At 43.9% G+C, this 26,741-nt stretch overlaps 1 protein-coding gene across 1 annotated transcript in view; it reads right to left on the bottom strand.

The window, feature by feature from the left end:
- The window catches only part of kcnc4 (potassium voltage-gated channel, Shaw-related subfamily, member 4), a 109,813-nt gene extending 83,533 nt beyond the window's left edge, over positions 1–26,280 (bottom strand). The window contains exon 1 of the mRNA XM_084333841.1: positions 25,464–26,280. Within this exon, the coding sequence (XP_084189967.1) occupies positions 25,464–26,078 (615 nt within the window). The 5' untranslated portion in view covers positions 26,079–26,280. The remainder of the gene's footprint in view (positions 1–25,463) is intronic.
- Positions 26,281–26,741: the final 461 nt, after the last annotated feature.

Below are 26,741 nucleotides of genomic sequence, written 5' to 3'. Positions count from 1 at the left end.
TAGGCCTTGGTAGCAATCTGTGTCATGAAGCTGTGGATTCTCAGCGCCATCTTTCTTGAATCCACGTGATGATAATTTGCTAAATGCTTGCTATGAAATGTCACCGTATCCTTGAATATTTTAGATGTGCAGTGACGGCCAGAAGTATTGGCAGGTGTGTGAAACTGCTTCCTTCTTAAATTTGTCCAAATGTATATGTGAAACTGGTTACTTCTTAAATCTCAAGTTCAAGTTCAAGTTTCGAGTCAGCTTTGATTTGTCACGTATAAAGTACATGTACATTACAGTGAAATGCTTGGTTCTGTATGAGCCCCTGAAAATGTGCTTCATACAGTAAATTTTAAAAGTAAGCAAAAGAGGAATAAAGTCCCAACACTATACAAATATACAATATACAAGTACAGCAACTTGCAATGGGCCTGGTCTACAAGATACACTATACGACTAAGGTACCCATGTACATGTCAAAATACTTCCCAAAGGTCAGTGAATACCACAACCACAACACCAGAGGAAGCTCAACAAATCATGTTAAACCCAGATTCGGCTCAAACAAGGCACTAAACACGTTTAGCAATTATGCCACATCAATGTGGAACGCCCTACCCAAAGCTGTAAAGGAACGTGAATCCCTACCCACATTCAAAACCGCTCTTAAAGAGCACCTACGGGAGGCTGATGATGATGATGATGATGATGATGATGATGATGATGATGATGATGATGATGATGAATAGTTTTATTTTCGGTCTTTGTTTACAGATAAATCAAAAACACACATGTGTGGACTTTCAAAAGGAAAAGAAAAAAAGAAAAAATCACAAATGTACATGCTTTACAATTCTTAAAAACTAAATATACTTTAATATAACAAAGAAAATATATGCTGTAAGATATACTTTTTTTTCTTTTTCTTTAAGAGAAAAAATAAAAGAGAAAATAAATGTTTGATGTTTTACTCAAAACTGTACTCCTGAATTATTTTATTCTTCAGGGCCTTTTTAAATCTCCCCTGAGAGGTACACAACTTCAACCCGTCACTAAGACTATTCCACAATTTAACTCCCAAAATTGAAACACATCTAGCTTTTACATTAGTTCTTACCTTTTTATATGTTTTAAGAATACACAACCCTCTTAAATTATACTTTCCTTCTCTTGGTTGAAAGAGACATTGAATACAAGCTGGTAGGTTCTTACTCTTAGCACGAAAAATGATCTCCAAGGTTTTTATCTACACATTTTAATGTGCAGGACTTTATGAATAATGGATTTGTCGATTCAAGATAACTAGCTTTATTTATTATTCTAATAGCTATTTTCTGTAGTTTAATAATAGGATCTATATTTGTTTTATAAACATTCCCCCAGACCTCAACACAATATGACATGTATGGCACCACAAGTGAAAAATACAATATATGCAAACATTTCTGGTTTAACAGCTCCCTTGTTTTGTACAGAATGCCAACAGATTTGGCTAATTTACATTTGATATATTGTATATGTGGCTTCCAACAGAGTTTGTGATCTATAATCACACCTAAGAATTTTGTTTCATATACTCTTTCAATTTCGGTTCCATTTAAATTCAGTTTAATTTCACAGTCGGTAGGAACACCACCAAATACCATACATTTGTTTTGTTTTCATTAAGAGACAACTTATTCCTATCAAACCATTTCTTTAACTTTATCAATTCCCTTTCTACTGTTTTCAATAATTATTTTATGTCCTCCCCTGAACAAAGTAAATTAGTATCATCAGCAAACGTAACAATTTTCAAAATATTCGATACTGTAAAAATATCATTTAAATAAAGTATAAATAACTTGGGTCCAAATACGGAACCCTGTGGAACACCACAAGTTACTCTTCTAAGATGTGATTCTGTATTATTAATATTTACATATTCACATATATTATTTACATATAATATTTACAATTCGAAACTGGCCACCGTAAATGTCCAAACCCCCCCACCCCCACCCCCTCCTAATAGACAGTCTCCTCCCCACCGCATGTATATATTCTCTCCCCACCATATGTATATGTATATTTCTCTCCCACCCACCCACCCCCTTCTAATGTACAGTCCCCTCCCCATCATATGTATATACTCTGTCAGGATCTATGGGTAACAGTACTGTATATTTGCATATCGTATATGTCACAAATGTAACAGTACTAAATACCTGTATGTCATGTATGTCCCTATGCCATAAATGTCATGTATGTTGTGTATGTCATAAATGTCACTATGAATCAAAAATGGGGGACCCTGATGTAAACAAGACAAACATCTTTCTCTGGTCTGCATCCCTATGACGACCGGCGCGGCCCGCGGATTTAGGCCTCAGAGGACAGCAGAAAGTAAACAAACCGATGTACTTTCAAAGAGATTTATATATCATTTATAGTAGGGGTGGACGGTATGGTCTAAAATTTATATCACGGTATAATTTGAAGCATAGACGGTAACGGTATATATCACGGTATCAGTGTTTCCGTTAGAATAAAAAAATTTGCCTGATAGGCTATATAAAGAATGACATCCTCAAGGCATGTAGATTTATAATATTTTAACTTAAAACTAGGCTACTTTTGCATATAAAGTCATTATATTCCAAATAAAATAAGTCCTGAGTCCGTGCTGCTCCCATTGCAAACAGCCGGGCTGGATGCTGGATTTTGCTAGAAGCATATGTAGCTGCAGAGCCGCAGAGCCAGCGGCGCTTTCAGGTCTGGTCACAGCTTTCAGCCGTTGGGTGGGGGGGCGCTGTTGAGCGGACCTGACCTGAAAGCGCCGCTGGCTCTGCGGCTCTGCAGCTGCATGCTATTCGCAAATCCACTGCTGCAGCCGTCCTCCCGGCTCCCGCTGCAGCCGTCGTTATCATAACACTACACGCATATCATAATGTTTACAGCAAACTGTAGTTGATCACCAGGTATGTTTTATTAACGTAGAATAATTCATATAAGAAAAACGATAGGGACATCTCTTACCTTTCTCCACTGGTTAAAAATGCCAGGAACTGAAATTGAAACTTGCTGTGCGCCGCCGGTGATATGTGTTTATTATGAAATGACAATTGCGTGTTGACACGCCCACTGCGCGAAGCCTCCTAAATAACTTTTTCCAGTTTGCACATATCTATTATCTATGACTAATTCGATCTATTTTTAGGGGCAAATGCGATTGAAATAGTCGCGCTGTGGTTACATGACGTCATTGCTATTTTAGAGCTGCTCTACCGGTTACACGGTATAGTCAAAATCCATACCATAGAGCAAATTAATACCGTTTATACCGTATACCGTTTATACCGTCCACCCCTAATTTATAGTAATGCTATCTGTCCATTCTCATTGTCACTTGAGTGCATAAACCGTGCCTTCATAATGGCTTAAAGAAAATAAAAATTCATCCATTTATCCCACTTTTCGTCTCGTCTTTTTTCCCGGGAGCTAGATAATAGGCTAAACGTTGGCGCAGTTATATCAAACGCCATTTCTGCTGTATATATACGAATGAAATAAAACAAACTGCGTAGCATCCGGACTATTACAGATCATCTATGGATGAAATGGGGGCGGCGGGGAACGCCGATTACTATTATTGATCCGCAATACAGTGTGCGTTCAATATAGCATTTTCATTGACCAATCACGTTATGTTCTAAAACAATGTCCAATCCAGCTGTAATTTGGGGTAATATTATCCTACCGTCAGGCCATGTGATTGCCGGCAGCATTTCCTCACCACTCATCGGATTCTGGTAGAGCGATATGCACATTGGCTAATCATAAATCCCATTATTCCACGCTGAAAAAACCGCTCGCCAAACTGATCCAAGATGGAGGATGTTCGGCTGGGATCAAGGAACTATGATCCGCCCACAGAATTGTACTGTTTTTTTTTAAATTCACATTGATACTGCAGTGGAGCGATGGCTATGGATGGGTACCTTTCACATTTTAACCGATACCGGTACCGGTACCTGTGAATCGATACCTTTTTTCGGTACTTTAGTCTCAAGAAATTTTATTTACCTACCTCAGTCAAAAAAAAAAAATCCAAACTTCAAATAACTACAATTTTGACAGTTTTCGGCTTGTCGTTGCTCTGACTGCTTTGTTGTTGAATCAAGTCAAGCATATATTGTGCGTGTGAACGTTGACATGAAAAGAAAAAAGTTAAAAAAAAGTAAAAAGAAATAAATAAAAACGGTATCTCACTTGATTCGATACTCGGTAGTACCGACGTGTTTCGGTTCGGTACCTCAAAAGTACCGAATTCGGTACCCATCCCTAGCGATGGCGCCCCTAAGCGGGTTTGGCCGGTACTGCATGTTTCGAAAATCAAATATCTGAAAAGATGCTGGTAGTGGATCGGGTACCTAAGAAGCGCTATAAATATGGAATAAAACAATAACAACTCGTCACGTATATACTCGTGGCTCTGGTCCACATTGCTCTTTTTCGTAACACGTATATATACGTGGACGGACGGCATAGTGTTAACAATTGTGTGTATTGAGCCGTACTGTATTGTACCCATTCTGCAATCTGTTAAATAAAGTTTTCATTAATTCATTCATTCACAAACTAAAGTACAACCTAAGTACAATGAAAGTACAATGAAGTAAAAATTCAGGCAATGAGGTACAAAAATGCAGACAATGAGGTTAAAAAAAAGAAATGCTAAATGCAAAAATTAGGTATGGATGTAGTGCAAATCTCTTTAATAAATAGATAAAATATTGTGTAGTGTTAAAGTGTTTAACACTAGGGCTGTCGCGATAACCGCATCACTGCAATCCCGCAGTGTGTCAAGTCACCCGCGGGTGTAGAACAGACAACCGCGACAACCGCGGGTAAAATAAAAGGGGCGTCATCATTTTTTACTTCATTTAATGACAAGGCGTCCGTTTTCCAGTAGCATGAGCTAACTTCACGTTTCCATACAGTTTACAACTCACAGATGAAATCAGGATTTATTTTCATATCCCGGACTCGAGCCCCCAATGTATACCTTTTCCTGTATTCATCTGAACCGTAGTAGAGTACAGGGGAGTACACTCTAGGGCCGAAGTGCCGCTCATGCTTGTTATAACTAGCCGGACTTCGGGGTAATTCCCTCTGTAAAGTGGTGACAGTAAACCAGGAAACCGTTCTCTCAAGGACTGGGTGTTTATTTCCGTTTGCAGCTCTCTATTCTTCATGTTAGTGACTAACGTTACACGCAGATTGGGTGCTGCCTCTCTGCCGTGGTCCCGACGCTAGCTACTGGCTAGGCTAGCTATCTGTAGCATTGATGTGGTCCCGACGCTAACTACTGGCTAGGCTAGCTATCTGTAGCATTGATGTGGTCCCGACGCTAACTACTGGCTAGGCTAGCTATCTGTAGCATTGATGTGGTCCCGACACTAACTACTGGCTAGGCTAGCTATCTGTAGCATTGATGTGGTCCCGACGCTAGCTACTGGCTAGGCTAGCTATCTGTAGCATTGGTGTGGTCCCGACGCTAGCTACTGGCTAGGCTAACTATCTATTGTAGATGGCTGGCCTGTGGCTGACGTCGGGACCACGCCAGCGTTGTGGATAGCTATACAGTAGCTAGCGTCGGGACCACATCAATGCTACAGATAGCTAGCCTAGCCAGTAGCTAACGTCGGGACCACGGCAGAGAGGCAGCACCCAATCTGCGTATAACGTTAGTCACTAACATGAAGAATAGAGAGCTGCAAACGGAAATAAACACCCAGTCCTTAGCTATAGGCTAGCCCTCTATAACGTTGGTGTGGTCCCGAGTGTGGCGAGATGTTAGTTTCCCCCAATGATGAACAATGATGACACAAGTTGTGATATTTAACTAGCTATGTATGTGCATTCAAATTCACTAACGTTAAAATAGTGTTATAATAACATTAAATGTTCGCTCAAATAACGTAAGTTTTAAGTTGGAGAAGGGCATATATCCCACAACGCATTGCTCTTAAAGGAGCAGGCAACACCCTATACTGTTATCACATTTCAGAATGTTGAGGGACAAATGGATAGATTATCAAACATTTTCTGGACTCCTACGACCATAGAATTTTTTTCTAATCACGATCGCGGGTAAACTCTCATGTCTTAATAATAAAAAAATATATATACAGGTATATAAAACAAGTATAAAAAAATGAAAAAAAATATATATATTTTTTTTTATAGAAGTACGGTACCACCGCATCCCGCGGTGATTAGCCACACACACAACCGCTGTGAGAAAATGTCATACCGTGACAGCCCTATTTAACACTAGCACAGCCGACAAGGGGTCAAATGACTCCTAGGCATTTTCAATAAATGTATCCTCGTCACTCGTCGAGCTCCAGCTCTGTCACTCAATGACTTTTCCTAAAAGTACCCGTTTTATCTGGCACGGTTCCTGAAATTTCAAAATGACTTCAGGAAAATGTAATTAGAACGCAGGGCTCTACAGTGCGACCATATTGCTCGCATTTGCCCCTAGAAATATGTGTGTGCGAACCGGAAAAATCAATTACTCGCAAGTGCGAGTGAAGATTACAGCCTCAGTCGTGCTTTTTTCTCTCCGCTGATAATCGTTAAAAAACTACAAGTCCCACATTGCACTCAAGCCAACGGTCCAATCACAGTAGAGTGATGTGACTGGTTTCAAGGGAAATAAAGAAAATGACCAATCGAAAGCTCTCATTTTGCTTTTTTACTTCCTGAAAGTCCGCCATTGCGATATGCGAGTTTTCCGAGACAGTAACATTAAATTAATGTAACTTATTCTAGTCTTACCAATAGCAATAGATTTTAGAACACCTAGATTTATCGATAGCAATAGTAATATAACGTTAATGCAACAAAACGAATGCCTTGCTTTGTTAATCATAACGTTGATGCAGTAGCGTATGCCGTTGTGTTGGCTGTAACGGACATGATAATAACATAACACTGTGTACACATTAAAATTGCGATAATCAATTCTAACATTTTCAAATCGATGCAGTTGAATTTTCCCCTTAGGATCGATGCATTGCGATGCATTGTTACACCCCTACACCAAAGTCACTGGCCCACTGTGCGTGTGTGTAACTTGGCTAGCGTTATCAACAGCAGTGGGTGCAAGCGGTGTGACGTAATTGGCAGAATCGACTGTCAATCAATGGTCTACCTGACACGCAAACTCATAAACAATGTTTCTGTACTGGAGGTGTACAATATTTCAATAGGCAACCCTGAAAGGATTATTTTTCTAGAAGAGCAACACTAGCCAAAACATAGGCATTGTATGCATAAAAGGGGCAAAAGCTAAAGTTACTTTTGTAGCAGTAGTTTGATTTGATAGTTTATTTGATAGGGACAGCACATGTTAATGAACATCAAGTACAAAATACAAAATGTAAACATGCAGGGTTGTAGCAAGAGCAAATTTACACCAGGAGACAGCTAAACTCTTTCAATAAATAAATAGCCTGCTTAGGGTAAAAGCATTGTGACAATCAATGATAAAAACAACAATAAAAACAAGAAACAAGTTACATAAACTAAATCAGATAAAAAAGTATCACAGTTCTGGTTTGCCTTAAGATGCAGTTTAAGATGGGTCTTGAACATGGAGTATGTGGGGCACTCTCTAATCACAACTGGTAGGCTATTCCAGTAGTTACCACCTTTAACACATTCGCGGCCACTGGGATCCGTCTTATCTCACTCTATACGGCAAGTTTATCATAACAAGGTTTCATTGTGCGTGAGGCTGTTTGTAGAGCTAAATCTATACTTTATATTATTGCTATCTGTCCATTGTCATTGTCAATTGACACTATAAACCGCCCCGTCAATATGCCTTAAATAAAAAAAAATTTCATCAATACGTTCCCATTTTATAGCGTCGTGAATATGAACGTTATAGCAGAATGTTCTGGGTTATTTCCTGGAACGCGAGATATATGGTGCTAAGCTAATAACGTTAAATCGAATGGCATTTCGGCTATAGACAAGCTAGAGCTAAAAATCTAAATGCATTTTATCGGTATCATGGTCCACCATGAATGCATGAAAGGGGGGGGGGGTGGGCGGGGACGTCGTTTCTGATTATTGATTACCAATAACGGCATTAGCCTCAGTAGCCTCATTCGCTGACCGGGTGGATGGCTATCAAAGCAAGGCCTGATCAGCATGAAATTGACGTCAAATCGCTCTTACCTGTGGCCGGTTGGACTGCAAAAAGGATTTCCCAGTTATCGATCGTCATCTGGTAGATCCATATGTCCATTGGCTGATGCTATATTCCTTTACTGCATACTGAATTCAGCGTCCCAAAAATTATTCCAGGCGATCGGCTACATGCATAGCTTTAGGCTAACAAAAAAATCAACCCATGATAAAAAATTAAAAAAACACCGGTCTGTAACAGGGAACACTGCATTATCGAGACAGCGCCCCTACGAGGATCTGGCCGGTAATGCACTTTTCCGAATTCCAAGAGTAGGGTAAATCTGCAGTGCCGCTCTGTGACATTGAGTAGGATATTACAATGGAATAAAAGCCAAAACAACCTTACCACGTATATACGTGGTTGGCCCTCAAGTGTTGGAGCGTTGGATCCGAAAACCGTATATATACGTGGTTGGCCACGAATGTGTTAACAGAGAACACAGTTTTAGCAAAGGTAGTATACCGAAAAGGCACCTTACAGTCCCCTCTATGGCCCTGGTGGTAATGCCAGTGTCTCCTTTTTGTTCAATGTCACTGCCTTTTTTATTAGGCCTAGTTGTTGGCTACAACTTTGCCACAGTAGGCATTAATCACTTAATAGTTCAAATGTCTGTGTCCCATTCCCGTTTGCACACGCAGATACACACACACGCACACAGTGGGCCAGTGACTTTGGTGGTATGTGCTATTGCACAGATGTGTGTCCTGTTCCCGTTTGCACATGCACGCACAGTACAAATATACATTTATTTAAAAAAACTAAAAAAAAACTCTGTTACTTGAAATATTTTCACTGTGCTCCTAAATATTTTTGTGTGCTCCTAAATTTCTTTGTGTGCTCCTAAATTTTTTCATTTAGGAGCACATGTGCTCCTTGGGAAAAAGGTTAGCGTAGAGCCCTGGAACATTATTCCACATATGGGCCGTTGGAACAGACGAAAGTCACAGCACTTTGTGTCTAGCGCAGGGGTGGCCAACCCGTGGCTCGCGAGCCGCATGTGGCTCTTTGCCCGTCAATGTGTGGCTCTTCCATCCAAAAAATTATAATATTAATTATAATATATATATATATATGTATATGTATATGTATATGTATATATATATATATATATATATATATATATATATATATATATATATATATATATATATATATATATATTTTTTTTTTATGTCACTCAAACCTACAGTACATTTCATTGTGGTAAACCTCATATTTTTATATTCAGAGGTAACACTGTTTATTTTTCTCATATAAGCTGTCGGGTCATCTGACCCGTTCCTGGCGGGAATTAGTGGCATTTTCTCCATGGCTGTGCTAGTGTTAAAGTGTCTAAAAAGTGAATGTTAAGGTGAGTGTTTGTTTAAAGTGAGTGTGTCCATGAGACTCCGGTAGCGCTTGTCTGACAACCACACTACAGAAGGTTAACCCTTTCACGTGTGGTAGTGAAAGGGTTAACATTCTGTAGTATGGTAGTGAAAGGGTTAAATCTGTCCAAATGTGTATAGGTGAAATTGGGTACTTCTTAAATCTGTCCAAATGTTTGTGTGAAATTCAGTTCCTTCTTAAATCTGTCCCAATGTTTATGTGTGGCTGAAGACACTATTCAATGTGGCAATGTGGGAGGGAGAGGTTTAGTTTGCTAATTATATCTGTAGTATACTAACTTGATATTGATCTTCTACTACTGTATATATTGACTGGATTGATAGTTTATGTATAATATACTAACTTCATAGTATTCATGGACACCTCTTCACTACTGGAGTAATGGAATGCATCCGCAGATTGTTTTGTTTTTTTAATCACATTACCTGGGATGGGCTCAGAGAGGCTCTCTGAAAATAAAACATCCATAAAGGTAACATGAGTCCTTCGACATGCACTCTGAACCTTTTCAGAACACACGCACAACGAGCACAAACACATACATGAAAGAGACGGAGATGGAAATGTACATGTACATGGACAAGGAACCTGTGTCATAACAGACACCTCCCCCCTTTCTCATCCAAGGAGAGGCCTTAGAATCGGTGCACTATGCTCCAATACGCCTTTATTGATTTTAAAAAGAAATATGGAAGATTCAGGGTCTTTCTCATTCTCCGTCCCTCATTCAACATCACTTACTTCCATTCTCATTCAGTGTCACTTCTATTCTTATTCAGCATCACTTCTATTCTCATTCACAATCGCTTCCATTCTCATTCAGCGTCACTCCCATTCTCATTCAGCGTCACTTCCATTCTCATTCAGTGTCACTTCCATTCTCATTCAGCATCACTTCCATTCTCATTCACAATCGCTTCCATTCTCATTCAGTGTCACTTCTATTCTCATTCAGCATCACTTCTATTCTCATTCACAATCGCTTCCATTCTCATTCAGCGTCACTCCCATTCTCATTCAGCGTCACTTCCATTCTCATTCAGCGTCACTTCCATTCTCATTCAGCATCACTTCCATTCTCATTCACAATCGCTTCCATTCTCATTCAGCGTCACTTCCATTCTCATTCAGCGTCACTTCCATTCTCATTCAGCGTCCCTTCTATTCTCATTCGACATTTTTGCTTCCAGGAGACCCGTGCCCCCCCCTCCCCCGTGTTCCATTACAATTTACAAAACATCCATCGCAATTAATTAGTGTGAGACAAATATTTGGCTGGTGAAGGACAGAGGTGATCAACTGGCAGGCACAGCGCCGGTCAGCATCAGGTGGCATCAAAACAACGGCAGCTGTGTCTGACTCATGGCTGATGTGTGAGTTGCTCTTCGGTGACAGGCAGTGAATGCCCAGAGGACTCGCTGAGCTGCAGCAAAAATAAACTGCTAGTCAATGGTTCATAGAGACGTTGTATATATGAGTATATTATTGAACAGTACGTGTGATCATATTATTATCAAGATACACCAGGAGAGTGTCTGGATACTGGCCATTCAACTCTGTAAATAGACAGACAGGTAGAAATTATAGCAAGCATCAGTTTCATATCTGGATTGAATTGAATATAGTCCTCTGTTTGACCAATGAGTGCACTTGATCACACTGCTACCTCACTGCCTTTTACCCAACACCTACTGGTATGATGTTTAGTTTATTTATTTTTTACCCAGGGTCAGTGCACATTAATCAACATCTTCAGTTTCCACATCAATGTAAATGTGCCAGAATTGGCTAATGAGCTAGTTTTCATATGTAGTCCCTGCCTAACACGCATGTCTTTATGGTGTGGGAGGAAACTGGAGTACCCAGAGTAAACCCACACAAACACAGGGAGAACATGCAAACTCCACACAGAAAGGCCCCTTGCTGGGGTTCGAACCCAGAACCTTCTTGCTGTGAGGCAGCAGTGCTAACCAATGTGCCACCGTGCCGCCCATCATCTGATAGCAGCTTTTGTTGAGCAGCCAAAACACTAAATGCTTACAGATGTCTGGTATCCGCCTGATAATCAAATAACGTCAACTGCCAGGGAGGTTTTGCATTAGGCCTATATTTATAAACCAAATCTTTTTTACAATATTACTATATGGAAGTTGGGTGTTCTATGTATCCGTTCATCAGTGAATCAGAAGTCTAGACTGTAATTTCGGGCCTTGTATCATTGACTTGATGACACTTCTGGTCGGGCTGTTTCCTGTTAGGTTGTGAGGTGTTAGGTAGGATTGCGAGAACAAATTTACAGTGTGACAATGAGATGAGATATGGTGTTCCATTCTAGCCTGCAAATAGAGCTGACCCTGTGCACTACACCCATTATCTGGCTCTGGAATAAAACCAGTTGAAAAACAAAGCCCATCAAATACTGGAACTAATGAAAATTGAAAATGACTAATTGAATGTGTGCAAGTGCATCATAACACCACATTTGTCATTCAAAACTGATGAGAGGATAACAAGAGTTTGCTCATACTGTTTTACCAAACAATTGCCAGGTTTTTCTTGCCAATTAATCTGGTAGGCAGCCACCCTGAGGTTTTTTTTTACGACCACCTAAAGGAAAACAACTCATTATACTATATCATCTCGTTATAATTTGTAAGCTATTTTTTATTTCCTTTTTAATTTTTATAAAAATTTTTACACATGGGCAGCACAGTGGCACAGTGGTTAACGCTGTTGCCTCACAGAAAGAAGGTCCTTGTAAAAATAAACAGCACAAACTGACTACTTCCGGGTTTTACAGGAAACAACACAGAGTACAAGCCCCGCCGCCCCGCGCACATACAGTCACACAGAGTACAAGCCCCGAAGCCCCGCCTCACACAGAGTACAAGCCCTGACGCCCCGCCCACGTACAGTCACACAGAGTACAAGCCCCGAAGCCCCGCCTCACACAGAGTACAAGCCCTGACGCCCCGCCCACGCACAGTCACACAGAGTACAAGCCCCGAAGTCCTGCCTCACACAGAGTACAAGCCCCGAAGCCCCGCCCAGATGTTGGGCTTGCGGCTCTGCAGATTTATGCTATTGTGTTTACATGGGTTTCCTCCGGGTACTCCGGTTTCCTCCCACATCAAAAGACAAGCACACTAGGTTTCCTGCCAGGCCCGGACTGGCCATCGGGAGCACCGGGAGTTTTCCCGGTGGCCTGGCCTGCACAGATAAAAAAAAAATTATATAAAAAAAAAAAAAAAAAAAAATTATTATAATCTTTTTTTTTTTTTTGCCAGGTCATTGTTTCTAGTTGTGGCGGCGGCGCGGCGCGATAGTTAGATAACCTAGGTGGGTGGGGAACAACCAGGATTTCACTGGAGAACTATCTGACTCTCTCCCTCACGCGGATCACACACACACACACAATGGAGCCGTGCTGCCGCTTGTGATTGGTGGAGGCGGAACCAGGCGATACAACTGATTGACAGCGGAGGCGGCGAATGGAATGGCAGACGGCACTCAGATGCAGAATAACAGCCAGGCAATGAGCCAGGTAGTGAGGGACTCGGTAGAGATCAGAGAGCGAAAGTCAATTAACGTTGATGTCAAGATGGACAGTGGAAGAAAGAGAAAGGGTGGAGGAGAGAGGGATAAAACAAAGAAAAAGAAAGGCCCTTACAGGAGAGAGTGGTTAACTGTATTATAATAGTAAATAGAAAAATATGTTGTGCTCTTGCTTTTTTCTTTTTGAAGGTGGAGAGAGTAGCATTGCTAGTGCCACAACAGTTTTATTTGAGGTCCATAACAGTACATTGTACTAAGCAATTGTTGGCTCATTAGTTTGTGATTCACATGCACTAAAATTCACCAGAATGCAGGAAATTAAGTCTTTGTAACAAAAAAATTCCTGGTGGGGGACCCCCAGACCCCCCGCTTAAAAAGTGGCCTGATTGGGGCTATATTTCGCGCTATATCTCCCGGTATGAATTATTTCCCCAGTCCGGCCCTGTTTCCTGCCATCGCCCTTGACCAAGGTATTACAACTGGAGTCAGTCCCCGGGCACCGCACTGTGTGGCTGCCGACTGCCGACTGCTCCTAAATAGTTAAGATGGGTCAAATGCAGAGGATGAATTTCCCCAAGGGAATTAATAAAAGTACAACTTAATATTTTTTTTTTTAGCTCATTTACAGTTTGACAACCACATGATATATGGTGTTCCATTCTAGCCTGCAAATAGAGCTGACCCCATACACTGTAAAAGTGTGTCAAGACACCCATTATCCCGCTCTGGAAATCCATCTTACTACCAATGTTACCACCTAAGCCTCTCTGAAAGCCATAGAAAGTCCTGTCGTTAGCCTATAATTCAACATAGCATGATATGAATCAAAGAGTTGACATTTAGCATTTGAATCATAAAGATAAAAAAGCATTTCTTGAAGAAAAGAAAAACATTTAAAGAAAGAAATTGCTTTCAATTTGACGAGGTACATGAATTGTAACCTACGTTATTATTAATATATGTGTTTTCGCTAATAAGAATCAACCAGCTTGCCCACTGGTTGATTCTTATTAGTGAAAACACATTATATTAACCTGTGCAGCTATGACTCTTCATGGTTGGAAGACACTATGATGACATAATACGATCACATTTTCACTATTCTCTGGTGGCATAAAGGCCCTGCTACATCTTTGTTATATATCACAATTTATATGTGATAATAAAATAGTATACATTTAATATTGGCACAGTGTGTATTTGTGTTCAAAGTTTAAAATGTAATCTTACAGAGTGAAATACATATTGTGATATCTCTGTGGTAAGATTCACGTTTATCTATCCTATTGTAGGCTATCATATTGCTGCTGTCAGGTGTAAACCTTGTATCTCCAGCAAGGTCAACTTTTCAGGAATTAAGAAAAACCATGTTGTTTTCTGATTGACACAAGGATACACCGATACGGATACTGGTATCCGATATCGGCCCGATACCAAATAAACTACAAAATCGGTATTGAAGATTTTCCACAATACTAAAATTTTTATTTTTGTCCCAATGACACCAAAATGACGGTCCAAGTCTATACTGTTCATTAAAAGTAATGGGTCAGTACTCCATATTACCCAAAGCCCTGGTATCGATATCAGGACTGAAAGTCGATATTGGTGCATCCCTAATTGACACCCATGTATTTTTTAAGTTCTGCATTGGGATTCTGAATTCACATTTTACATTTTGTCATTTAGCTTAGGGCTGCACGATTTTTGGAAATAATCTAATTGCGATTTTTCTGACAGATATTGCGATTGCGATAAAATTTGCGATTATGCTTTTATTTTTTTAGCAGCAACACAGTTTATTGTAAAATGCGGCTTGCATCTGGCCTACGCGGTGGGTCTGTTCAGGACACAGAGCCTGAAAATGTCTCTTTTTACCTGGGAATCGATACCGGTACCCAACGGTACCTTTTTTTCTGTACTTTACTCTCCCTCTCTGAAGTCTAAACTGCACAACACACAATCTAAAACCCCTTACCTCCCTCTCCCAAACCGTTCCTACAACAATAACAACAACTTGCAAAGGAGATCTTGTATCTCAATGGGACTTCCTGGTTAAAAAAATTTATAATTAAAAAAAAAATCAATATTTTTTTTCTATTTGCTAATTGCATCACTTCAAATCACGATTTCGATTTAAAATCGATTAATCGTTCAGCCCTAATTTAGCTGACGCTTTTATCCAAAGAAAGTTCTGTACGACAAGTCAGCAGGAAGGGTACAACTCTTTCAGCTGAGTAACAATGATCATCAAACAGTGCTGAAACTTGAGTGCTGCAGTATTGAGTGCATAGTAGACATAAGACATAATTAGTATAGTAGGAGGAGTGCATGGTAGAATAGGACAGTAAGAAGGTTAGTGTTTTTTTTCATTTTTATTTTATTTTTTTTCAGATATTGATTGAAGATTAGGGATGGGAATTGATAGGATTTTATCGATGCGATTCCATTATCGATTCTGCTTATCGATTCGATTCTTTATCGATACCCTTATCGATACCTGATCACTTTATAATTTACATAAATAAATTGGAAATGCAACAGAACTACATTTACATTTAGTCATTTAGCTGACGCTTTTATCCAAAGCGACTTACAAGTTCTGTACGACAAGCCATCAGGAAGGGCACAACTCTTATCAGCTGAGCAACAATGTTCATCAAAGTGTTGAGTGCTACAGTGTAGGTTAGTTTATTAGGACAAGTGCATGACCGTTAGGGGTGGGACGATACATCGATCCAGATCGATACATCGATGTAATTATCAACAATCGAATCGGATCGATGCGATGTAATAAGATCGATTCATATCGATACTCTTATTTTGAAAATCCTGTGGCGAGTCTCATATCCGCCCAAGAACAACAGCAGTAGCTCCGTGTGTGTAGATGTTACAGCATAGCATTCTCCCTTTCTGTGTGTGTGTGTGTGCGCGCGTTTTTGGAAAGACCAGATGAGGTCAGAGGAGTTTGATGTTTAAATGTTATTTAAACATAAACAATATAATACATAATAAATGTAGGCCTATACATGATCATGCAACATCAACAAATTGTTGTAGGAACGGTTTGGGAGAGGGAGGTTGTGAGTTTTGAGTTCCAAAAAATGTAGCTTAAAGTTTAAAGCTCAATATATAAAAACGTGGCACTTTACAGTGAACAGGAGGTCTATTTGTATTAAAAACAATAGATTGATTTTCCTTTAAATGTCTGGAAGAGCTCAAAAATACAAATGTCAAATGATAATTTCATTACCTTTTTTTTTGTTGATCTAAATGTTACTGATTGTGTTAAATGGGCATATGATATCATCTCATATCGATCGCAGGCACCTGAATCTAATCGTATCGTATTGTATCGTGAGAGACTTTGTGATATCGGCAAATATCGTATCGTTGTCCAAAGAATCGATATCGTATCGTATCATGATGAAACTGGTGATTCCCACCCCTAATGACCGTACGGTTAGTTAGGCAGTAAATGCTTTATGTAGTATGGGTGTGTTATGGTTTGTAACCGACCCCAATCGCACAACACAAGACAGGTATGATGGTTTGCCAAGAAACAGATATTTATTGAACAACAGGGAAAAACAGGGAAAAGGGCACTGTCCCTTTAAGGGAGAATCACAAATACAGGAATATAATATGAGGGGAAGGAAAGGTGCCTTTAAGAGGCGGGTAGGGAAAGGGAACACTAAGGGAAAGTAAGGGAACGCCTAAAGGAAGGTTAAGGGAACGCCTTGGGACAGAGGAACTAGAGACTAGGTAAACCAGGGACAAGGAGAACTAGGGAGAGAGGACTAGGGACTAGGAGAGCTAGGGAACAGGAGAAAACGGGGACTAGGGGAACTAGGGACAAGGAACTAGGTGGAACTAGAAGGGGAGAACTTGGGACCAGGAACTAGGTGGAACTAGAAAGGGGAGAACTAGGGAACAGAGGGGACTGAGGCCCGCGGAGGCGGGCTGGGAAACAGGGAGGAACTGGGAGGACTGGTGGAAATCATCTGGGCCGCTCTGCAGGACAGAGGAGAGAGTTAATGCACAAAGGGAAAAAACAGAGCAGGTGCAGAACAGTCCAAATAACAAAGTGAACAAAGTAATAATATCTTCGTGTGACAAACACACAGGGGGACATGTAAAGTCCAAAAATACTATTCTAAGTGAGAACCAAAAACAGAGGCATTACGCAGGGAGATGAAAAGTCCAAACTAACTAACAGAGGCAATACGCTGGGAGATGAAATGTCCAAACTAACTAACAGAGGCAATACGCTGGGAGAGTGACATCACAATCAAAACTCACCCAGGCGTATGCGTAAAGGTACAGGAACAGCAGCGGGAACGGGGGCAAGGACACTACGCTGGGTGAGTGACATCACAATCAAAACTCACCCAGGCGTGTGCGTAATGGTACGGGGACAGCAACGGGAACGGGGGCAAGGACACTACGCTGGGTGAGTGACATCACAATCAAAACTCACCCAGGCGTGTGCGTAATGGTACGGGGACAGCAACGGGGCGAGGGCAACGCCACCGGGGCGGCTGGCTGTCCGAGCCGAGGGAGAGAGTGCTGGAACAGTGGCGGTGACGAGGGCATCGTCCACCGGGTAGCCGCTGTCGGAGCCGAGGAACAGAGTGCTGGAACAGTGGCGGTGACGAGGGCATCGTCCACCGGGTAGCCGCTGTCGGAGCCGAGGAACAGAGTGCGCGCCACACCTTGGTGTGCGCGTCGGAACAGGGAGCTGGAACAGTGGCGGTGGCGAGGATGTCGTCCACCGGGTAGCCACTGTCGGAGCCGAGGAACAGAGTGCGCGCCACACCTTGGTGTGCGCGTCGGAACAGGGAGCTGGAACAGTGGCGGTGGCGAGGATGTCGTCCACCGGGTAGCCGCTGTCGGAGCCGAGGAACAGAGTGCGCGCCACACCTTGGTGTGCGCGTCGGAACAGTGGCGGTGGCGAGGATGTCGTCCACCGGGTAGCCGCTGTCGGAGCCGAGGAACAGAGTGCGCGCCACACCTTGGTGTGCGCGTCGGAACAGAGAGACGCCTCGGGGTGCGTCTGCGAGGAGGAGTGTGCCAAGCACGAAGGTCTGGAAGATGCGCGTCAGTGCGCTGGTACGGAGGAGCGTGCCAAGCTCGAGCGTCCTTGGAAGATGCGCGTTGCGCGCTGGTCTGGAGAGCGTGCCAAGCTCGAGGGTTCTTGGAAGATGCGCGTTGCGCGCTGGTCTGGAGAGCGTGCCAAGCTCGAGCGTCCTTGGAAGATGCGCGTTGCGCGCTGGTCTGGAGAGCGTGCCAAGCTCGAGGGTTCTTGGAAGATGCGCGTTGCGCGCTGGTCTGGAGAGCGTGCCAAGCTCGAGCGTCCTTGGAAGATGCGCGTTGCGCGCTGAGGACTGGAGAGCGTCTGCGCTGGTCTGGATGTGCGTCAGGACGAACAGCTGCGCGGGGGTCTGCAGTGGAACGCTGGGGTGCCTCCCGTGGAAGTACAGGGAGCGCAGACCAGTCTCCCCCACAGGCAACGGCGACAGCTGGCGAAGGCTGGAGCAAACATCTCGACGCCGGAGAATGGAACAGCATAGGCAGACAGAGGATCTCCCGAAAGAGTCTAGATGTTTAGAGAATATGACTCGGCAAGTATACAACACGACCCCACGCCAAAACGAGGGGAAGCGCCCTGGTATTTAAAGCCCACAGGGGGACTCATTAGCCTGCCACCACAGGTGCGAGAGATAATAGAATATCGAACAGGTGTGGCCACTAAGGGTAAGGAACGAGAGGGTGGGGGCTAGAGAGAGTGAGTGAGAAGGGAAAATAAACAGTATAGAAGGGAATTAAACAGTATAGGCTTAAAGAAACAGAGAAAGGTAGTGAGCAGCGGGCAAAACCTCACAGTATCCCCCCCTCCAACGGGAGCCACCCGGCGACCCAAAACAAATACAGACAGAGTGGCAGGGGGCAAAACAAGAGGTACTGGCCAAGCCAGCAGGGGAAGCCACCACAAGAGTGGGGCTAGCAAAAGAAACAGGGTCGCCGAGGGGTAACTAGGGTAGCAGAGGGGCAACTGGGGGAACTGGCCTAGAGGAACTGGTCTAGAGGAACTGGGTCTAGAGAACTAGTCTAGAGGAACTGGTCTAGAGAACTGGTCTAGAGAACTGGTCTAGAGAACTGGGCTAGAGAACTGGTCTAGAGAACTGGTTTAGAGAACTGGTTTAGAGAACTGGTCTAGAGAACTGGTCTAGAGGAACTGGTCTAGAGGAACTGGGTCTAGAGAACTGGTCTAGAGCAACAGGTCTAGAGGAACTGAGGGGCAAGCAGGGTAGCAAAGGGGTAACCATGGTAGCACCGGGAAAGGGCTAGCAGAGGGAAGGTTAGCTGCCAGGGCACTGATAGCTACAGGGCCTATGCTAGCTGTACTGCTACATCAACATAGAGGCTGCGCAAGCTGCCGGAGCCAGGCTAGCAGAGGGAAAGGGTAGCTGCCAGGGCACTGATAGCTACAGGGCCTATGCTAGCTGTACTGCTACATCAACATAGAGGCCGCGCTAGCTGCCGAGCTAGGCTAGCAGAGGGAAAGGGTAGCTGCCAAGGCACTGATAGCTACAGGGCCTATGCTAGCTGTACTGCTACATCTACATAGAGGCTGCGCTAGCTGCCGGAGCTAGGCTGGCAGACAAGGCTGGACCAGCATGAGAGAACAAGCTAGCTGGAAGGACAGTCCTAGCTGTGGGAATACTACACAAAAAAGTGGAGGCCATGCAGAGGGACCGGGTTAGCTGCTTGGGCCTGGCTAGCTACAGGGCCCATGCCAGCTGCAAGGCTGCATTAACATAGAGGCTGTGCTAACAGCCGGGGCCAAGCTAGCAGACCGGGGCCATGCAGAGGGAAACTGGGTTAGCCGCCAGGGCATGGCTAGCTACAGGGGGGTCAAACAGGGCAAAACGGGAAGCAAACAGGGGAGCTAACCGGGGAGACTAACAAGCTAAACAGGGGAGTAACAGGCTAACAAGGGAGCTAAACAGGACTAACAGGGAAGCTAAACTGGGCTAACAGGGAAGCTAACAGGGCTAACAGGGGAGCTAGAGGGGACAAGAAAAAAAAAGGCAAACTCAACATACACAGTCTGTGCTGGCTGGGGTCGTAGACTTGGTGGGGTCGTACTGTTATGGTTTGTAACCGACCCCAATCGCACAACACAAGACAGGTATGATGGTTTGCCAAGAAACAGATATTTATTGAACAACAGGGAAAAACAGGGAAAAGGGCACTGTCCCTTTAAGGGAGAATCACAAATACAGGAATATAATATGAGGGGAAGGAAAGGTGCCTTTAAGAGGCGGGTAGGGAAAGGGAACACTAAGGGAAAGTAAGGGAACGCCTAAAGGAAGGTTAAGGGAACGCCTTGGGACAGAGGAACTAGAGACTAGGTAAACCAGGGACAAGGAGAACTAGGGAGAGAGGACTAGGGACTAGGAGAGCTAGGGAACAGGAGAAAACGGGGACTAGGGGAACTAGGGACAAGGAACTAGGTGGAACTAGAAGGGGAGAACTTGGGACCAGGAACTAGGTGGAACTAGAAAGGGGAGAACTAGGGAACAGAGGGGACTGAGGCCCGCGGAGGCGGGCTGGGAAACAGGGAGGAACTGGGAGGACTGGTGGAAATCATCTGGGCCGCTCTGCAGGACAGAGGAGAGAGTTAATGCACAAAGGGAAAAAACAGAGCAGGTGCAGAACAGTCCAAATAACAAAGTGAACAAAGTAATAATATCTTCGTGTGACAAACACACAGGGGGAGATGTAAAGTCCAAAAATACTATTCTAAGTGAGAACCAAAAACAGAGGCATTACGCAGGGAGATGAAAAGTCCAAACTAACTAACAGAGGCAATACGCTGGGAGATGAAATGTCCAAACTAACTAACAGAGGCAATACGCTGGGAGAGTGACATCACAATCAAAACTCACCCAGTCGTATGCGTAAAGGTACAGGAACAGCAGCGGGAACGGGGGCAAGGACACTACGCTGGGTGAGTGACATCACAATCAAAACTCACCCAGGCGTGTGCGTAATGGTACGGGGACAGCAACGGGAACGGGGGCAAGGACACTACGCTGGGTGAGTGACATCACAATCAAAACTCACCCAGGCGTGTGCGTAATGGTACGGGGACAGCAACGGGGCGAGGGCAACGCCACCGGGGCGGCTGGCTGTCCGAGCCGAGGGAGAGAGTGCTGGAACAGTGGCGGTGACGAGGGCATCGTCCACCGGGTAGCCGCTGTCGGAGCCGAGGAACAGAGTGCTGGAACAGTGGCGGTGACGAGGGCATCGTCCACCGGGTAGCCGCTGTCGGAGCCGAGGAACAGAGTGCGCGCCACACCTTGGTGTGCGCGTCGGAACAGGGAGCTGGAACAGTGGCGGTGGCGAGGATGTCGTCCACCGGGTAGCCACTGTCGGAGCCGAGGAACAGAGTGCGCGCCACACCTTGGTGTGCGCGTCGGAACAGGGAGCTGGAACAGTGGCGGTGGCGAGGATGTCGTCCACCGGGTAGCCGCTGTCGGAGCCGAGGAACAGAGTGCGCGCCACACCTTGGTGTGCGCGTCGGAACAGTGGCGGTGGCGAGGATGTCGTCCACCGGGTAGCCGCTGTCGGAGCCGAGGAACAGAGTGCGCGCCACACCTTGGTGTGCGCGTCGGAACAGAGAGACGCCTCGGGGTGCGTCTGCGAGGAGGAGTGTGCCAAGCACGAAGGTCTGGAAGATGCGCGTCAGTGCGCTGGTACGGAGGAGCGTGCCAAGCTCGAGCGTCCTTGGAAGATGCGCGTTGCGCGCTGGTCTGGAGAGCGTGCCAAGCTTGAGGGTTCTTGGAAGATGCGCGTTGCGCGCTGGTCTGGAGAGCGTGCCAAGCTCGAGCGTCCTTGGAAGATGCGCGTTGCGCGCTGGTCTGGAGAGCGTGCCAAGCTCGAGGGTTCTTGGAAGATGCGCGTTGCGCGCTGGTCTGGAGAGCGTGCCAAGCTCGAGCGTCCTTGGAAGATGCGCGTTGCGCGCTGAGGACTGGAGAGCGTCTGCGCTGGTCTGGATGTGCGTCAGGACGAACAGCTGCGCGGGGGTCTGCAGTGGAACGCTGGGGTGCCTTCCCGTGGAAGTACAGGGAGCGCAGACCAGTCTCCCCCACAGGCAACGGCGACAGCTGGCGAAGGCTGGAGCAAACATCTCGACGCCGGAGAATGGAACAGCATAGGCAGACAGAGGATCTCCCGAAAGAGTCTAGATGTTTAGAGAATATGACTCGGCAAGTATACAACACGACCCCACGCCAAAACGAGGGGAAGCGCCCTGGTATTTAAAGCCCACAGGGGGACTCATTAGCCTGCCACCACAGGTGCGAGAGATAATAGAATATCGAACAGGTGTGGCCACTAAGGGTAAGGAACGAGAGGGTGGGGGCTAGAGAGAGTGAGTGAGAAGGGAAAATAAACAGTATAGAAGGGAATTAAACAGTATAGGCTTAAAGAAACAGAGAAAGGTAGTGAGCAGCGGGCAAAACCTCACAGGGTGATATATTGATCAGAGCAGTTTGCATGGATAATAATAAACAAACGCTCTGAAAATGACGTCAGCGTCCTCTTACCGTTCGACGATGAGACTGGAGGAAAAAGATCCCACTTATTTGATGGCGATCTCCTAAATCCATTTCCGGTTTGTATAATCATAATAAACGCCCAAATCGTATCGATTATTGCGTTATGGCAGCGATCGCTACACACGGACGTGTGTCTAGAGTCCCGTAACAATATGCGAGTGCCGGACGCATTTGCCAGATGCACCTGAGATCTCCAGAGATCCACTTCCGGTTGCAACTCGCCGATCATCCACCAGGCGGCAGTATTGAAGCGTTGCAGAGTTGTGCAGGCTCCCACTGCATCAGACCAGGCTCCGTGAGGGAATTATGAATAACATGGCGAAAAAATGAAATATGATCTCAATAACGTCGTACGCCGTGGAATGGCAGAATTTGCATGAACTTGAAACACGTCGTAAGCCGTTTCCGGCGTGGGATGTGTTAAGGCCATGTAAACTTTCAATTCAAGTAATAACATGAAAATCACCTGGAACTCACTCTGTTATTTCATTCTTAGGACCAGCTAAGTGATTATCAGACAGGATCAGCCAAACGACACATTTTGAGAATGTTAGATGCTAGTTAAACTGGTATTTGGAAGGGGTTCAAATTCAGCCGCTAAATTGTGCGCGTGCGTGCGTGCGTGCGTGTGTGTGTGTGTGTGTGGAAGTGATGTTCTATCGAGTCAGAGAACAGGAAGCTTAACTCTAGGTGTTTTATTAACACGCTATCAGAATTCCACACACGTGGGATGAGTTGAAGACGAGGTGTTATGAATTGATGCATTAATTTTCGTATACACTCTACCTGCCGGCAGCGAGTCATTGCAGAAAGGATTATCCACAGTTCAGCTGTGTAGTATAGAACAGTGGTCCTCGAGGGTGTTCTTCACAATAATTTCACTATTTCATTCACTAGAATTTACTGCTGCACAATGAGAGAATGTATAAGAATGACTATTCTGATCATAGGTTTCACTTTTCTCCACTGCTATCGTCCTCAGCTACATTATATGGAATTCTGGACATACTGTAATCATATCTAACAACCAACATCTTCTCAGATGAGTCCCAGAGAGTAAACCTTACCAAATAGGGATCCACAGCCCACTGGACTGCATTTATATAGCAGCATTTATCTAAAGCACTTTACAACTTATGCCTCACATTCACCCATTCACTCACACATTCACACACCAAAGGCGGAGGCAACCATGCAAGGTGTCATCTGGAGAAGTTAGGGGTTAAGTGTCTTGCTCAAGAACACTTTGATGCGCTGCCGGGAGGAGCCGAAATCGAATCGGGACCTTCCGATTACCAGACGACTGCTCTACCTCCTGAGCAACTGTGAATCAGTATGGGGGTCCTTGACACTATAGTAAGTGTTGTAGAGTAGAGTGTTGGATAAAGAGGTTCCTTATGGTATACTCTACCATAAGGAACCTCTTTATCCAACACTCTACTGTACAACACTCACTATACTATAGAGGTTTTGCTTACTTGCCCTTATGTTTGAATTGTGGTGGAAGAAAGACTGTTTTATTAGGATTACATTATATGGCTTTACCTGAGTCCGGGATTTTCTTGACTATTTAATTGGTCTATTCTATTTAATTGACAAATCTGTAAAATAGCTTTTCTCACATTGCTGTATTGCAAACAAATACAACAAGTAAAATGACCTCTTTACAATTATCCACAATGCCCATGGGGGGAAAAGTATAGTCTATATGTTTAAGTTTCAAGGCCTATGTTCTAATTGTATTGTGCTGACTCTTTGCACCCTAATTTGCTAAATGTACAGTACTATTTTAGTAGCATTTACTTAACTTATAGGTTAACATTGCATTTCCCCAACAATGCACTGTCTTTTTACCAACAAATGTGTTATTTGCTGCAGGTTGACTCTTTGGCCTGTACTGTGAAATATGGAAATGACCCCTCAGCTCGGAACTAGACAAAATCTGCAGTTGTAACCCAGTTGTACAGTAAATGACCAAGTATGGCTTTGTCAGTATTCCAATGTACAGTGTACAGTGCCCCCCCCCCCACCCACCCACCCAACCCCACCCCACCTACCCAACCTCCTCCAATGTACAGTTTCTACGTCAAATGTATATACACTCTTTTTCTGGACACTTTTTGTATCACAAACGGTACTGTATTTGCAAATCTGGTATGTCATAAATGTATAGATGTCGTGTGTGTCATATATGATGAATTGAAAATGGGGGACCCTGATGTAAACAAGACGAAAGTCTTTCTCTGGTCTGCATCCCCTTAACAATTGTATGTATTGAGCTGTACTGTACTGTACCCATTCTGCAATCTGTTAATAAACTTGTCAATCAATCAATCAATCAATCAATCAATCAATCAATCAATCAGCATAGGCTACTGCATTCAATTTGCTGCTGCCCAAAGAAGATAACAATAAAACTAATCCTTGAGTTAAAAAAAAAAAAAAAAAAAAAACGTTATAGCCGAATAGTAAACAAGTGAGGCACCCATAGGACAGTGTTCTGACACTTTGAACTCCCCTCAGGCTGTTAGCTGGGCTTTACGCACAAACTGAAATCACCTTGTTTGCACTCAGGAGGAAGACTGATTGAATTGCAACGTGCTCGTATGGAAATAAGCATGCACATGGTGTTAAATCTTAGACGAACTTACCCTCGCTGCCCTAGAAGAGTATGGGTCCTCAAACAGGGCCCATATCTTTGGTTGCCAAACTTCGCAGCAGCCTCTAGACCTGTCCGGGCAGTCATCGATGCCGAAGCGTCTCGGTAATTCTCTGTCATCGTCGACGTCATCTGGATCTGGGGGTTCAAATATGTCAAGAGCCTCCTCTGCGTCTCGGTGCTGACGGTAGGTCATCCAGCAACATGGTTCCACATCGGTCTCATCTATTCCCCAAAATGCCAACTCCTCCTCAAAGAGGGGCCCGCATACATCAGCAGGACAGTGGAGCTTGCCAGTCCTATAATAGTTCAAAACATATGCAAATATGCCTGGGTGTCTATCGAAAAAGAACTCGTTTGTATTTGCGGGGGTAGAGTCCGTTTCTGAATTGACCTGTGTTTCTGGGTCGGCCAGCCATGCCAGGCGGGTGCCCGGCAAGGTCCTAAGGGTGCTCTTGTATGTTTCGTGTCGTGTGCCACCAACGTTGATGATTATTTTGTCCGAGTCTTCCCCCCTGGTCATCTCCTCCTTCAGACATGATTTAGACGGAGGTTTGTTGCCTGACTTGCGCCCTCGATAAGAGGAAACACACACCGAGCTTATCATTTAGATGGAGAGATCTCTTGATTATTCCCTTGGTTATTGATAGCTGCTCCCTCGATAAAAAGAAAAAAAGAAACGAAGTGTATGCCCTAATTTCAGACCCCGGTCCTTGTAGTGTGTGTGGCTCATTTATCCAAATAGCGTCTATACTCCTCAACAAGTCCAAGGTGAGAAGACTGGCCTAGAATAAAACCACCTGTTACAATATTAACTCCACCAGACAGTTCCAGTGTGGCCATGCGCAATAAAATGAACAACTCTTAGGTAATGTAGCCTGAAGTGTTTTATTATATTGCTGTACAATCACATCTGTATTGAACTATACTATACTTGCGTTGTTTTTAAACATTGTCTTGATTTCAGATATTGCATTTGGCTACCTTGATCATTATTATAGTTGGAAATGTGGAGAATCTACTAAATGTAGACTTTACAATTTTCGCGTTTCCTATAGGCTAAATCTTTGATCTTTAAAATAATACATTTGACTCCTCACCTTGCTTGCCAAATTGTATAAAAAATGTGCAATGACAAAATCCGGGATGCCAAAATTACTCACCCTAACAACTTTTTTTTCCCCTCCTCACAAGACACAAGTAGCCCACCTAATAATGATCCGGCGATTAATTGCGCGCAACTCGTGTAAATATTCCTTCAATTCATACT

The sequence above is a fragment of the Notolepis coatsorum genome (genome assembly GCF_963971535.1).
Source record: "Notolepis coatsorum genome assembly, chromosome: 17".
NCBI classification, from domain to species: domain Eukaryota; kingdom Metazoa; phylum Chordata; class Actinopteri; order Aulopiformes; family Paralepididae; genus Notolepis; species Notolepis coatsorum.
The sequence above is the reverse complement of the archived record's forward strand: the minus strand, read 5'-3'. Positions and strand labels throughout refer to the sequence as shown.